At 43.7% G+C, this 14,321-nt stretch overlaps 1 protein-coding gene and 1 long non-coding RNA gene across 3 annotated transcripts in view; one reads left to right on the top strand and one right to left on the bottom strand.

Moving 5' to 3' along the window:
- LOC144578405 (uncharacterized) overlaps positions 1-11,001 on the bottom strand; it is a 33,351-nt gene extending 22,350 nt beyond the window's left edge. Inside the window, exon 1 of the long non-coding RNA XR_013524129.1 lies at positions 10,128-11,001. This is a non-coding gene — a long non-coding RNA (uncharacterized LOC144578405). The remainder of the gene's footprint in view (positions 1-10,127) is intronic.
- Positions 1-14,321, top strand: part of DPP6 (dipeptidyl peptidase like 6) — a 1,158,816-nt gene that overhangs the window by 120,465 nt on the left and 1,024,030 nt on the right. The window contains exon 1 of one of the 2 annotated variants that reach the window (XM_035255081.3): positions 11,101-11,675. The exons of the other annotated variant lie outside the window; for it this stretch is intronic. Within the exon in view, the coding sequence (XP_035110972.1) occupies positions 11,625-11,675 (51 nt within the window). The 5' untranslated portion in view covers positions 11,101-11,624. Of the gene's footprint in view, positions 1-11,100; positions 11,676-14,321 lie in introns of those variants that run through there. 2 annotated transcript variants of the gene reach the window in all.

Genomic DNA, 14,321 nt, shown 5'->3' with positions numbered 1-14,321 from the left:
ACAGTGTGAGCCACCATGCCCAGCCCAAAATGTAGAACTATACCATGAACTGGAAACAAAAATTAAATGGGCATATGAGAATGAAAACAAAATAACATATGAAATTAAGAACTCAATGGATGGATTTAACAACTAATTAACACCGTTGAAGAGAAGATAAGGGAGCAAACAAAAAAATTCAGTGTGTGGATACAAGTAGAAAAATGTAGGAAACAGTGTAACATGCATCATAGATGTTGGAAAGCTCCAGTATAGGTGAAATAGAAGTTGCAGAAGGAGAAGAGGGAGAGAATAGAAAGGAAACTATATTACAAATGAGAACGTTTCAAAAGTAACAGAAAAATCAAACAGACTTAGGCTGTGCTATGAACTTCAGACAGATTACAACAGACAAAATATATCTAAGGATATCATAATAAACTTTCAGAAAACCGAAGAAAAGAGGAAGTCTTAAAAAAAGGCAGAGACAGAATATGGGTTGTCTTTAAGGGGAAATAATAATACTAATAATAACTGCATAAACGGGGAAGTCAGAAGATAGAGACATGACATTGTCAAGTGCAGAGTGAAAGTAAGTGCCAGCCGAGAACTCCATAGGCTCTAAAGTTCTCCTTCAAAACAAAAAATATAAGGATTTTTTAAAAAACAAAAACCTAGGAAATTTGTCAAACTTCCAGTAAAGGAATGACTGACAGAATTCTTTATTCAAAAAAACATAATCACCAATGAAAATAGAGAACTTAAAGAGACAAGAATGGGGCCGGGTACGGTGGCTCATGCCTATAGTCCCAGCACTTTGGGAGGCCAAGGTAGGCAGATCATGAGGTCTAGAGATCGAGACCATCCTGGCCAACATGGTGAAACCCCGTGTCTACCAAAAATACAAAAATTTCCTGGGTGTGGGTGCATGCCTGTAATCCCAGCTATTTGGGAGGCTGAGGCAAGAGAATTGCTTGAACCTGGGAGGCAGAGGTTGCGGTGAGCCAAGATCGTGCCACTGCACTCCAGCCTGGTAACAGAGCAAGACTCCATCTCAAAAAAAAAAAGAAAAAAAAAGAGAAGATTGGAAAGGATAAATGTGTGACTATGTTCAAGGGAATGTTGATTGTACAAAACAATGATTAGAAAAAATATACCTATATGCAATCACACATTGCTTAATGACAGAGATACTTTCTGAATCCAACATTCAGTGATGTTAGTCATTGTGTGAACATCATAGTGTGTATTTACATGAACCTAGAGGGTACAGCCTCCTACACACTTATATGGTATAGCTCCTATACTACAAATCTGAACAGCACGTTACTGGACTGAACACATAATTTTACTGTACCTTTTCTATGTTTAGATATACCATGGTAAGCATATGTATATCTAAAATCGAAAAGGTACAGTAAAATTATGGCATAAGGTACAGTAAAATTATGGCTTTTGTGAATAAGCAAGTACTCAGAGATTTCATTACCACCAGGCCTGCTTTACAAGAGCTTCTGAAAGAAGCATTACACATAGAAAGGAAGAACCAATATTAGCCTTTCTAAAAATATACCAAAAAGTAAAGAGTATCAACATAATAAAGAATTTATAATATCAACTAATGGGCAAAATAGCCAGCTAACATCAAATGGCAATAATTTTGAATTTAAATTGACTAAGTCCCCCAATCAAAAGATACAGCCAAAACCCATCGATATGTTGCATCCAGACCCATCTTACATGCAAGGATACATAAAGAGTCAAAACAAAGGGATGGAGAAAGATATGTCAACCAAATGGAGGGCAAAAATAAATAAATAAATAAATAAATAAATAAATAAATAAATAAATAAATAAAAAGCAGAGGTTGCCATTCTCGCCTCTGATGGAATGGATTTGAAAGCAACAAAGATCAATAGAGGGAATAATGGTAAAAGGATCAACCCAACAAGAAGAGCTGATGATCCTGGATGTGTACACACCCAATACAGGATACATAAGACTTGTAAAGAGACTTGGACTCCCACACAGTAGTAGCAGGAGATTTCAACATCAATATTAGATAGATCGATAAGACAGAAAATTAATAAGGATATGCAGGACTTGAACTCAGATCCAGAACAAGTAAACTTAATAAACATTTATAGAACTCTCCACTTTAAACACACAAGACATGCACTCTTATCAGTACCACATCACACCTACTCACAGGTTTAAATGAAATATTGGTTGGCCATTATTAAGCATGATTGATGGTATAAGGGAGGTTTTCAAAACCCATTTTTAGACTGCATTCTAGCCTGGGCAATTAAGCAACACTCCTGTTCTCTCTCCCTCCTCCTCTTCCTCTTTTTTCCTCTTGTTCATTCCTTTTTTCTCTTTCTTTCTTTCTCTCTTTCAAAAAACAAGTGATTATAACTAATTACTATGACAAGCAAGATGAAGTGGTATCTTCCAGTCAGAGGACCTGTTAGCAATAATAAAAGCAAGTCAATATTGGTGAGGCCAAGCATGGTTTAAAAAAAATCTTGATTCTGAAAGAACACTTTAGTTAAAATGAAACATTTAAATATTATGCCATATTTCTCAAGGGCGATTTGTACAGGCAATTTTCTTTTTACCACTTTTTCTTCCCATTTCAGAGATCCATATTATCTATAAGCTATAACAAATATATGGGGCTGATTCCTGACATATCATAAGTCAGCAACTCAAAAAGCTACAAGCTGGGAGATTGAGGACTCCCGTGCACTGGTACCACTTTCTTGGCCTTAGGATATTTAATCATTTAACATTTTGTAAGGGAAATGTAGCCAGTGGGACTCTGTCTGTGGGATAAATTTCAGGATGGAAAAGATAGGATGTCAGAGGTGTCAAAGACTCTTAAGGCTCATATTTACAGTATTGATTCTTGTTTTAAAGTATTAAAAGGAAATAAATAAAAATTAAGATCAATCAAAGCACATACAAAAAAGTAACATAGAAAATGTATATGAAATATCCAGAATAGGCAAATCCATAAGGACAGAAAGTAGATGAGTGATTGCCTGGGCCCAGGGGCACATGGGGTCTGATTACTAAGGGATTTCTTTATGGGGTGCTGAAAATGGTCTAAACCTAATGTAATGATGGCTGTAAAAAAAATATTATGGCCTAAGAAAAAATGTTATATCTCTAGAGGGAACTTACCACGAATGGAGCTTCTAGGACTGGGCATTGCTCTGAGTGAGTCTGGGAATGAGTGGTGAGTAAATGTGAAGGTCTTGGATGTTACTGTACACTACAGTAAACTTGACAAGCATTTCACACTTGGGCTATACTAAATTTGTAAAAAAAAAAAAAAACAAAACACTTTTCTTTCTTCAATAAGTTAACATTAGCCTACTATAATGTTTTTACTTTGTAACATTTTTAATTTTTTAAAAATTGTTTGATTCTTTTGTAATCACACAGGTGAAGACATAAATATTTTTTTTTTTTTTTTTTTTTTTTTTTTTTTGATATGGAGTCTCGCTCTGTCATCCAGGCTGGAGAGCAGTGGTGCGATCTCGGTTCACTGCAACCTCTACCTCCCGGGTTCAAGCAATTCCCTGCCTCAGCCTCCTGAGTAGCTGGAATTACAGGCGTGTGCCACCACACTTGGCTCATTTTTGTATTTTTAGTAGAGATGGGTTTTCACCCTGTTGGTAAGGATGGTCTTGAACTTGACCTCGTGATCTGCCTGCCTCAACCTCTCAAAGTTCTGGGATTACAGGCATGAGCCAACATGCCCAGCCCATATTCTTATTCTATAAGCTCTTATCTATTTTCAATTTTTATTTCATTTTTTTACTTTTTAAACTTTTTTGCTAAAACTAAGACACGAACACAATTTTGTGTTTATTATTATCATCAAGCATTATGTACTGTGCATAATTGTATGTGCTGTCCTTTTAAACCAGTGGCAGTGCAGTAGGTTTGTTTATACCAGTATCACCAGAAACTCGTGAGAACTGCATTGTGCTATGGTGTTAGGATAGTTATGATGTCACTGGGCAACCAGAATTTTTCAGCTTCATTATAATCTTCTGAGACTGCTGTTGTATATGTGGTCTGTCATAGGTTGACTGAAATGTTGTTATGTCATGTATGATTGCATAAGAAAGTAGGAAAAAATCGTGCATATGAGCAATCTTATTAATTAAATGGATAAAAAGTACATGATAGAACTCAAAAAGATAAAAGTTGTTTTTCAAGCAAATACTTAAATACATAAACACTGTGCAAGATTGATTTTTTAAAAATCAAGTATTACCCTATTCTGAATGAAAACGAACATCATTAGGAAGCCAAAAAGCAGTAGTATTTGCAATACTTATTAACTAACAGAGAATTCATATCCTGGATATATTAAAAGGTTTTATACTGGATTAGGATATTAAAAATCTGTACACTACAATTGACAAATGGGCAAAAACATTTACAGGCACTTCACAAAATAAAATATCCAAATTACTAACAAACACATAAAAGCTTTCCTTTTTACTGTCATTAGCTTTTAAGGCAATGCAAGATATCCATGTATTCTCATCAGAAATGTGACTCAGAAGTGAAATACAACAAAATATAACTTGACAATATCAAATGTTAAGAAGAATGTGAAGCAACAGGTCACTCACTTCCTACTGCTCTGGGGGTAATTCTGGGTAGCCTGTGTTTATCAGTAAGGCTACACAGGCTAAACATATGCCTTCTAATAAATCTATTAAATTTCTAGATATATAGCCTTCAGAAATTCTTACATATATAAATCAAGTGTATTATGAGGATGGTCATAACATCATTATTTATGGTAGTGCCTAACCGAGCAAAAAACCAAACAAAAAAAAATTGACTCAACAATAGCATGGATTGATTTTATGTTCACACCACTGAGTGCCATGCAGTGATGAAGGCTGACTACAGCTACATACATCTTTCTCTCCCAAGCGAACCTGAGTGAAAGAAGGCATTCACATTGTCTGGTTCTATTTATATAGAGTTCAAAACTCTCCCAAACTAACTAGTGTTAGAGTCAGGATAGTGATTTTCTCAGGGAAGAAATGGGATTGTAACCAGAAGAATGCACCAAGAAAATGTGTGACACCACTTATGTTCTATGTCTTCATCTGGTTTTGATTACATGAACGTGTGCACTTTGAGATAAGTTATTAAGTTGCACACTTATGACTGAGGCACTCCTCTCTAAATGTCATACTTCAACAAGATGTTTTGATTTGTTTTTATATTTAAAGACAGAGAGAAGAAAGGGGAGAGTATTTAAGGTAAAGAAAATAGCATGAAAAAAATCCCTATGCAGGAATTAAGTGTGTACAAAGATTGAATAAAGCCATGCGAATGGAGTACAGAGGTGAAGAAATAAAGAGAAAGAGAGGAGGGAGGGAGAAGGGAAAAAAGGAAGGAGGAAGGGAGAAAGAAAAGACAATAGAAAAAGAAAAACAGGAAGCTGGAATAGTAAGTAATGGGAGCACCTGTCCAAGGTCCTGAAACTTGTATACTTCCCTAATAGCAATGAACTCCAGGAAAGGGGTTTAGCTGTGGAGAGGGTGGTGACGTGATGAGATTCGCACTTCGAATATTTCCAGGTAAATACACTGGAGAAGTGAAAGAAGGAGATGTGAGCAGAAGAGGAACGAAATCATAGCAATGGTCCAGCAGAGAGAAGAGTTGGTTACCTGGGTCTGAGTGGTGATGGGAAGGAAGCTGCAGGAGTGTATAATTGTGAGGATGCAGGGGGCAGAGGGAGAGGGAACTATGGTTAAAATTCCAGCCCAAGCTTTTCTGACTCCAAAATACCTTTTATTTATTTACTTATCTTTATTTGTTTATTTATTTTGAGACAGAGTCTCCCTGTGCTGCCCAGGCTGGAGTGCAGCAGTGTGATCTTGGCTCACTGCAACCTCCGCCTCCCAGGTTCAAGCAATTCTGTCTCAGCCTCTCTGAGTAGGTGGGACTACAGGAATACACCACCACACCCAGCTAATTTTTGTATTCGTTACATATAATTTTTATCCTAAGCAAACTAAAATCCCTCCCTTTGTTTGAATGTTTTGCATGTCTATTGCTTTCAGTTTTTAAGTGTTTGACCATTACTCTCCCATAAAAACTCCACAAGAATGCTAAAACATGTAATGTGGTTCACTGGTTCTATAAAATAGATATGTAACGGAATTTAACATTGCCCAGAGATACTAGGAATCACATACACTTAACTGCTTATATTTTCCAATACTTTGCTTAGTTACAAGGTTTCTGTATATGTTCTCATATATAGAGGAACCCAATAATTGTTTCATACTCTTACACTTCCGTAAAGTAGTATTTAATACCAACAAAATACTACATGAATCAAGAGGCCTTAATCAATCTGTTATAGTAGGAAACTGAAGAGTTAAAATAGTTCTGGTATTGGCCTACGCCAACATGTGACATGGGACATGGCTGGGGACATCCAGGCTCCATCCTCTGTTCCTCCTCTTGTAAATTAGGTCTGCAGCCTAACACACTTGTTAATGCTCAGAGACAAGTTTGAAGGGAGAAAAGAGACACTGAGCTGAATCCCTGTGTATTTTGGTCCATACCTGAGATGAACCTGAAATTCAGTCTATTACCTGAAGATCAACCTGTTGTAATGAATTTAGTCTGAACTATCTCATTCCCAGGACGTTCCTGTTAAATTGAGCAAGCATGAGATAGAGATGAACATAAATCATTTCTTTGACTCTTCATCTACTCTGGCAAAGTGAAACATTGCCAAAGATAATGGTCTTTTAATTAATTTTGGAGTTATTTGAGTATACACTTGGAATTTCTTTGATACATGCTTCATTAATAGGGCAGTGTGCTAGGTTTAAAGAAGATATTTATTTTAAAATTTTGTAATGTCAAGTATAGTGGAAGAGGTAGTAGCATAAATATCCTTTCATTCATTGCTTCATTTGTTTAAGAAACATGAATTAAACAGCCCACTACTCATCAGTCACAGTGTGAAAGTAGGAGCACCCTAAGAAGAACGTGAAGGCACATGCCTTCAAGTTGGGATGCAGAAGCAGCCATGCCAATAAGTAAATATGTGTGATAAGTTGTTAGATGTGCAATTCTAGCTATAAGACAATTGATTTAATGGCCAACATAGCCCTTGTAATGTAGTATTAGCACTGAGGTGAGATTAAATTCAGTTTCCATCTCTTGGTTGCAGAGGGTCAGTGGGGAAATGGGTCATCTGTGAGCAGGGTTGACATTGGACTTCATAGTTTTGCATGGATGATCTATAAATGGCTGTTTTCTAATCCTACTGCTACCCAAACGATATCTTTATCATTCCAATCACAAATTAGTGCAGGAGCAGCTGGGCATGGTGGCTTATCCCTGTGATCCTAGCACTTTGAGAGGCTGAGGTAGGTGGATCGTGAGGTCAGGAGATCGAGACCAGCCTGGTCAATATGCTGAAACCCGGTCTCTACTAAAAATACAAAAAGTAGCTAGGTGTGGTGGCAGGCAGAGGTAAATGGGATAGGTGCTGTAAGACATGGCAGATTCTATAGGACTTAGGTGCTCCAAAACAGGGCAGATTCTATGTGGTCAAACCTAACAGAAACAGTGCAGTGAGGATTGTAAGATAAACATGCTATTCCTGTGGTGTGGGTAAAATATATATAAATAAATAACAGGAAATACAGCTGCAAAACCTAGAGAGAGAAGAGCCAATGCTGCTGATAAATATAGGACCACTTTTGCGTCCCTGTTTGTGAATGAAATAGCACAAGAAAAAGTCATTTTGAGGATGGGATGGGAAGAGAGCCTCCAATGGTCATGCTATCTTCAAATGGTTCCTCATCGAATTTTCTCAGAAATTTTAATACCCCAAATTCATACAGAAATTGAGAACTATCCTATTTTAAGCACTTTTTCCTTACACGGTTGCTTTTCTTCTTTCTTTTTCTTTTCTTTTTTTCCTCCAAGATGGAGTATCACTCTTGTTGCCCAGGCTAGAGCGCAATGGCATGATCTGGGCTCACTGCAACCTTCCTTGGTTCAAGCCATTCTCCTGCCTCAGCCTTCAGAGTAGCTTCGATTACAGGCATCCACCATGCCCAGCTAATTTTTGTATTGGCTGGTCTTGAACTCCTGACCTCAGGTGATCTGCCTGCCTGTGCCTCCCAAAGTGCTGGGATTACAGGCGTGAGCCACCACGCCTGGCCCCTTCTTTCTTACAGAGACCTCTAATCCTCATTCTTTTCCTTCCCAGTATTCCATATGGCAGTGGCTCAAGGCAAACAAGTTGCAAAGAATGAACAGACACTACCTGAATATTCAGGATGGCTTTGCTGTTTTATTCTGTGCAGTGTTCCCTCCCATGCCTGCTTTTCAACCCTGTTCTTTCTGCAGGGCTCTGGGTCAGAACCTGGGCAGGAGGAGCAGAACTCAGCACCCCTGACAAGTAGCAGGACTGGAAGCTGATGGTGAAGTGTTGGGAGAAAATGTGTCTGCTAACAGAGTTGTTTCTTAACCTAAAGGTTTAATTCATATCATAACACTTCCCATTTCCAGGGATAATTTGAAGAAAACTATAAAAATGGAAGGCTAAAAATATATTTGTCAGCCAGGTACAGTGGCTCATGCCTGTAATCTCAGCACTTTGGGAGGCCAGGGTGGGTGGATCCCCTGAGGTCAGAAGGTTGAGAGCAGCATGACCAATGTGGTAAAACACCATCTCTACTAAAAGTACAAAAGTTAACTGGGCATGGTGGCAGGCCCTTGTAGTCCCAGCTACTCGAGAGGCTGAGGTAGATGAATTGCTTGAACCCAGGAGACAGAGGTTGCAGTGAACCAAGATCACGCCACTGTACTCCAGCCTAGGTGACAGAGCGAGATGCCCTCCAGGAAAAAAAATTGTCTTCTTTATTTTTCCTCTCTCCTCCATCACATGGTGATGGGATGGGAAAAGGCAGGTTGTGGGGAGAAGTTTGGAGGTCCTTGCTTGGTGGCAAAGAGAGGGAGAAAAATTCTAGATGAATGAGTGCCGCTTCAAAGGAAGAAGAAAAAGAACCATTTTAACACTGCTTAAAATAGAATTTAGACTGGTGACATTTTCTGTCCACACTCAACTAGGCTTATCCTGACATTCAACAGTGTAAGTGACCTGTACTCTAAGTGTTCCCTTCTAGAGAAAAGTTGTGATTGAGCAGCCTGCTGTTGTCTGAATTTTTGTCTCTCCCTTTTCCAGAATTCATATGTGAAACCTAACCCCAGGGTGATGGTGTTAGGGGGTGAGGACTTTAGGAGGTGATGAGGGAGGAGCCCTCATGAATGGGATAAGTGCTCTGATAAAAGGAACCCCAGACAGCTGCCTTCCTTCAAACCATGGGATGCACAGTGAGAAGGTGTCATCTGTGAACATATTCTCACCAGACAGAGGGTCTGCTGGCACCTTGGTCTTGGAGTTCCAGCCTCCAGAACTGTGAGAAATAAATTTCTGTTGTTAATAAGCCACCCATTTTCCAGTATTTTCTTATCACAGCCAGAGACAGACAAATCCCAACAGAGAGGAAGAGTGCTTCTAGAAGCTAAAGTGCACCTATCACTTTCTAGCAAAGCCTGGTCCACATTACTTTAAAAGTGACTTTTCAAGTATTTTGCTTTGGTATACCTATTTATTCCACTTCCTCTCTCAAGCCCAAATCATTAGTTTATACTTGTAAACAACTGCTCATGCATATGTGCTAATGTTTTCGTGTCTAATATACATATTACATATTATATTAATACATAATGTATCATTCATGCTTGCCTGAGGGCATTGTGGGTGTCTTACATGTAATTGCAGTTGCAGTTACTTAAAATAATCCGCTTTGTGAGTTCGAAAGTGACCTCTTACTCTTTTTTACAAAAGGAGATTTTTTTGTGAATGTAAATAATGAAAAAGCTTCCCAAACCCCTCCCAGACTCTCGCTCCTGCCATGCCCCTCCCCTCAGGCGCTGGCACATGCTTACACACACACACACACACACACACACACACACACACACACACAAGCCTGATGTGTCTATCAGCTCTGAATCCGGTTTTTGAAGTGGTCTGGGTGGGTCTGCAACTGAATTGAACCAACCTCTGCGCGCTCTCGCTCTTGGGAGCGCGCATCCTTGTGCAGTCCAGGGAGCAAACCGCGGTTGTGAATGAATGATTGATGGGAGGAGCACGCAGGGGTAGCAGGTGGTCACTGGTCAACCCGCCGCTCTGGGTGGACGTTAGGGAAATCCACGCAGGGATTTGGCCCCGGCCAATGCCTGGGTTTCAGGGCTATGGAGAGTCCTGGGCGCCAGGCTGGGCTATGGGAGGTCTCTTGAATCAGATCGCTGCCTTCAGACAAGAGGCAGCCAAAGAAAGCCGCCGAGGGACGCGGCTGGGGCGGGGGCCTGGAGGGAAGTGGAGCCGGGGAAGCCAGGTGTGCGGCGGCTGGGAGAGCGGCAGAGCCATCCGAGCTGGGAGCCGGGCGCTGCCGTTCCTGGCACGGTCCTCTGCGCCCTGGAACTGCCGCGGCGGCGGACGCAAAGGCCGACCCAGAGTGCAACCATGGAGACGCGACGTGTGTCCCATAGTAACCTGCCACAACATTATTTATAAGCTGCCATCCCCTCCCAGCCTACCCCCACTTCCCCTTCGCTCCCTCGCCAGACTTGCGGGCGACGTGCACGGCCGCGTCTGGCCCTTCCCGGCCTCTTCCTCCTCTTGCAGGCGCAGCCGATCAATAGTTAACACCCGGCTGCGGGCTGCGGCTCCACCCGCGGCAGTCACCGTAGCGCTTGTTTGTAGAAGCCGAGCGTGAGTGCGCCGCGCGCGCACCCAGTCCAGTCCAGCGCGGAGTGGGCGTCGACCCGAGAGGGGGCGTTTGCAGAGGGGCTGCGCTACAATCCAAACAGTTTGGGCTCGATTAACCTTGATGCAGCCCAAGGCTTCCCAGTCCAGCCCAGTTCAGACAGAATACCCGGCGCGCGCGCGCGCGCACAAACACACACACACACACACACACACACACACACACACACACGCCGCCCCTGGCGCCGCCGCCCGACCAGGTCCCCGCCCTTAGGGACCAGAGCGGCGACCGTTGCACCCAGCTCCGCCCGCTGGAGGAGCCCCCCCCCCAAGCCGGGGCCGAGCCGCCGGCGTCCCCGAGTGCGTCCCCCGCGCGTGCCGCGCCGCTGTAGCTCGCAGTGTGCTGGCGGCGAGCTCGGTGGACACGCGCGCGGTCGGAGCTGCCTCTAGCCCTAGCTGGCTGGGCTCGCAGCCTCTTCCTCCCTCCCTGGCTCCTGGCTTTCTGTTTAAAGCAACACCCACCCGCTCGCTATCCAGGCTTTTTTTTTTTTTTTTTTTTTTATTGGCTGCGGCCAGAAAGAGTTGATTGCTATTGGGATCCGCTGGGTAGAGACACTGGCAAGGGGTGAGCGGAGGAGGGAAAACCCAAGACCTGGAAGATCTTTTTTTTTCCTTCAAAAAGCCGCTTCCAGCCAGTCTTGCGCCAGTCCAGTCTACTTTAATCCTCACCAGGACAATGGATTAAGTGACTCTTCCCTGGGCCAGAAGTAGGGTTCGGACTTGGGGCAAAATGAAGGAAAAGGCCATGATCAAGACCGCGAAGATGCAGGGGAACGTAATGGTGAGTGGTGCGGACGGGGCGCGCGCGGGGTCGGGGAACCCACAGCGAGGAGCTATGCCGGGGAGGTCTGTCCTCGTGAGTCCCCAACCTCCCCGGAATGACAGCGACCCTCGCGCGACGGCGCTTCCCCCACTCCCCAACGGAGCCTACCCAGAGGCACCCGGAGGCGTAGGAGCAGGCATTTCTTTGCAAATTGCAACTTTGTGGCTCCGTGGCTGCTCTCCTTCGGGCAGGTGGCTTTGTATTTTGGGCGCGAGATGGGGGTTGGGAGGGGAGGAAGGGGCTGCGGGGAGCCCTCGCTGGCCGCCAGTCGGTCCAAGCCCCAGGCATACCCCCAGGGCTACTTGGGAACACGCGGGGAGAGGGGGGTCACTTTGGCCAGGGAAGGGCCACTGGGCCGTGGCGCCCGCGCCGGCCTCGGAGCTGCGAGTACCCGGAGCTCGAGACCTGTTGGGTTTGCGGAGCCTTCGGAGCTCTGAGGGCAGATGCCAGTCGCTCCGATGCGCTCCAGCCTCCTGCCGCCGCCGGGCGAGACACTGCTCCAGTGGACTGTACTGGAGGAGGAGGAGGAGGTCAGGGGCACTTCGCCCCTCGGGAGGGCCGCGCGCCTGGAAACGCGGCTGGTCCGCGGGAGGTTCAGGACTGCTGGCCAGGAGGCATCTCTGCACGGATAACTTTCTCACTGGAGGACCCGGCGTTCCGCCTCTCTGGCGAGCCCACCCGCCTCGCCGCTCCCCGCTGACCCGCGCGGCCTGGGCGCACCTGGTCTGGGGCTCACGTTAGCCGGGGCACGGGTCCGAGGGGTCAGGGTACTGGAGTCTCCGGGAAGGACGAGAGGGTTGCCATCTTGTTCTGTTAAAATTGTTTGTCGTCTCGGGGGTGGGGAGGGGTGTGTTTATTTTAACCTGTTAGGTCTTGGTGTGGAGGAATCCTCGAGGGTCCTTGATTCTATGTTGCTGGCTGGCACTTTTTTTGGGGGGGCGGGCGGCAAACAAGGAGATGGGAATTGCCCTGCTACTTTTGAAGGTTCAGCAGATGTGCAGATGCTGCTTTGGAGGGTTCCCCAGGAATTGCAGAAATTCTTTCAGGGGCAAGGTCCAGCGTTGTTTACAAAAGTGGGTTGCGTCCAAGTGATGGGAGTGGGGAGGTACCTTTGGGAGAACCCAGGCAGTGGTGCATTCTTAGATCTCGCTTTAAGCAAAACACACAGTTAATGGAAATTTTGTATTAATTGAACAAATACCCAGCCGGCTTAACCACACCCACGGCAGACACCTGTTGCCTGGCAGAGAGGAGCGCCGTGGGTTCAGAACTTGACTGGACTGAGGTGTGAGCCTCTGGGTTCAAGGCAGCCCGCAAGAAAGTAATCGCTGCATTAACGGGCTTACTCTTCAGAACCCCTCCCCACCCTTGAGACTACAAGCCCTCATCTAGGGATCGTTCTCAGCCCTCAGTCCGTGGTTCTCAGACTGACTGACCTAATTGCCTGTTTATGAACCTACATCTGTTGCCTTCATTTTTCCCACACTTTCTTGAGCCATTGTATTGTTCAGCATATTTTTTTTTGCATAAACAGGATAGAGACGTGTATAGAGTAACGTTTTTTAATTAAATGTCCACCCACATCCATCATTCCTCATTTATGTGATGCCATCATGTGCTAGGGAAACCTGTGTGTTTAGGGCTGCGGCTGAAGTTAAGGATTGAGGTTAATTATACTGATAAGGCAACACTACTGACTCATTACATCGATCTACTGCCAAATAAGTGTTTGTACTCATAACTTATATGGCATGCTGTGAATGAGCCAAATCTTCATATTGCATCTTTATTAGAAACCTGATGGTCTTTGCCCTCCCCCAGCCCCGACTTATTTACTTCAGCAAATAAAGAATAAAAGGATTGCTAATTGCATTTCTCACTTCTTCTCTGAATGAGGATATTCCATGTGATACTCACTGCAACCCTTCCCCGTGTCTAACGTTAACAAGTGTAATTGGAGCCAGGTGAACAGAGCCTGGAGCATTCTACAGCAACCCATCTTTTCAGATTTATCTGTTGGCCCAAGAAAACAATGAGATGCACACTTGCTCAACTTTTAAGTGTTCTTATCAATTCCGAAATTGATAATTATGGCTCTTGTGTGAGATATCATGCTCCAAGAAAATCCATGTGGCTTCAGCCAAGTGATCATTTAGGACTTACCCATCGTTAATCTCTCAAGTTGCTTTGGAAGCCTCTTGCTAATCACAGCCTCTCTTGGATTAGATGACTGGCAAATTCTTTGCACTCACAACTTGATTGAAATTCAGGTGATGTTTTACATTCAAGATGAGGACTGAATGATTTACCCCTATTACTGACAGCTGAGTTGCTGCACATCTGACAGCTACAAAAAGTGGTAGAATGTTTTATACTGTGGAGTAACACTGAATCCACATACACACAGAGACACACAGACCAGATCTCAGTTCAGGACACTCAAAGATCTCTGAGTGGTCTGGACTCACATTTGAGGTCCAATATTTAAAAAAGAGGAAGACAGACACGTGGCACAGCCCAAATGGTCATGGAAATGTCATATCCAGTTCCAGCCATGGCTGTGAATTGCATTCTAATCCACCCCCTGCTTGCTGACATCCACAT

The sequence above is a fragment of the Callithrix jacchus genome, chromosome 11, assembly GCF_049354715.1.
Source record: "Callithrix jacchus isolate 240 chromosome 11, calJac240_pri, whole genome shotgun sequence".
NCBI lineage: Eukaryota > Metazoa > Chordata > Mammalia > Primates > Cebidae > Callithrix > Callithrix jacchus.
Note: the sequence above shows the minus strand (reverse complement) of the source record. Positions and strands in the feature narration are given on the sequence as shown.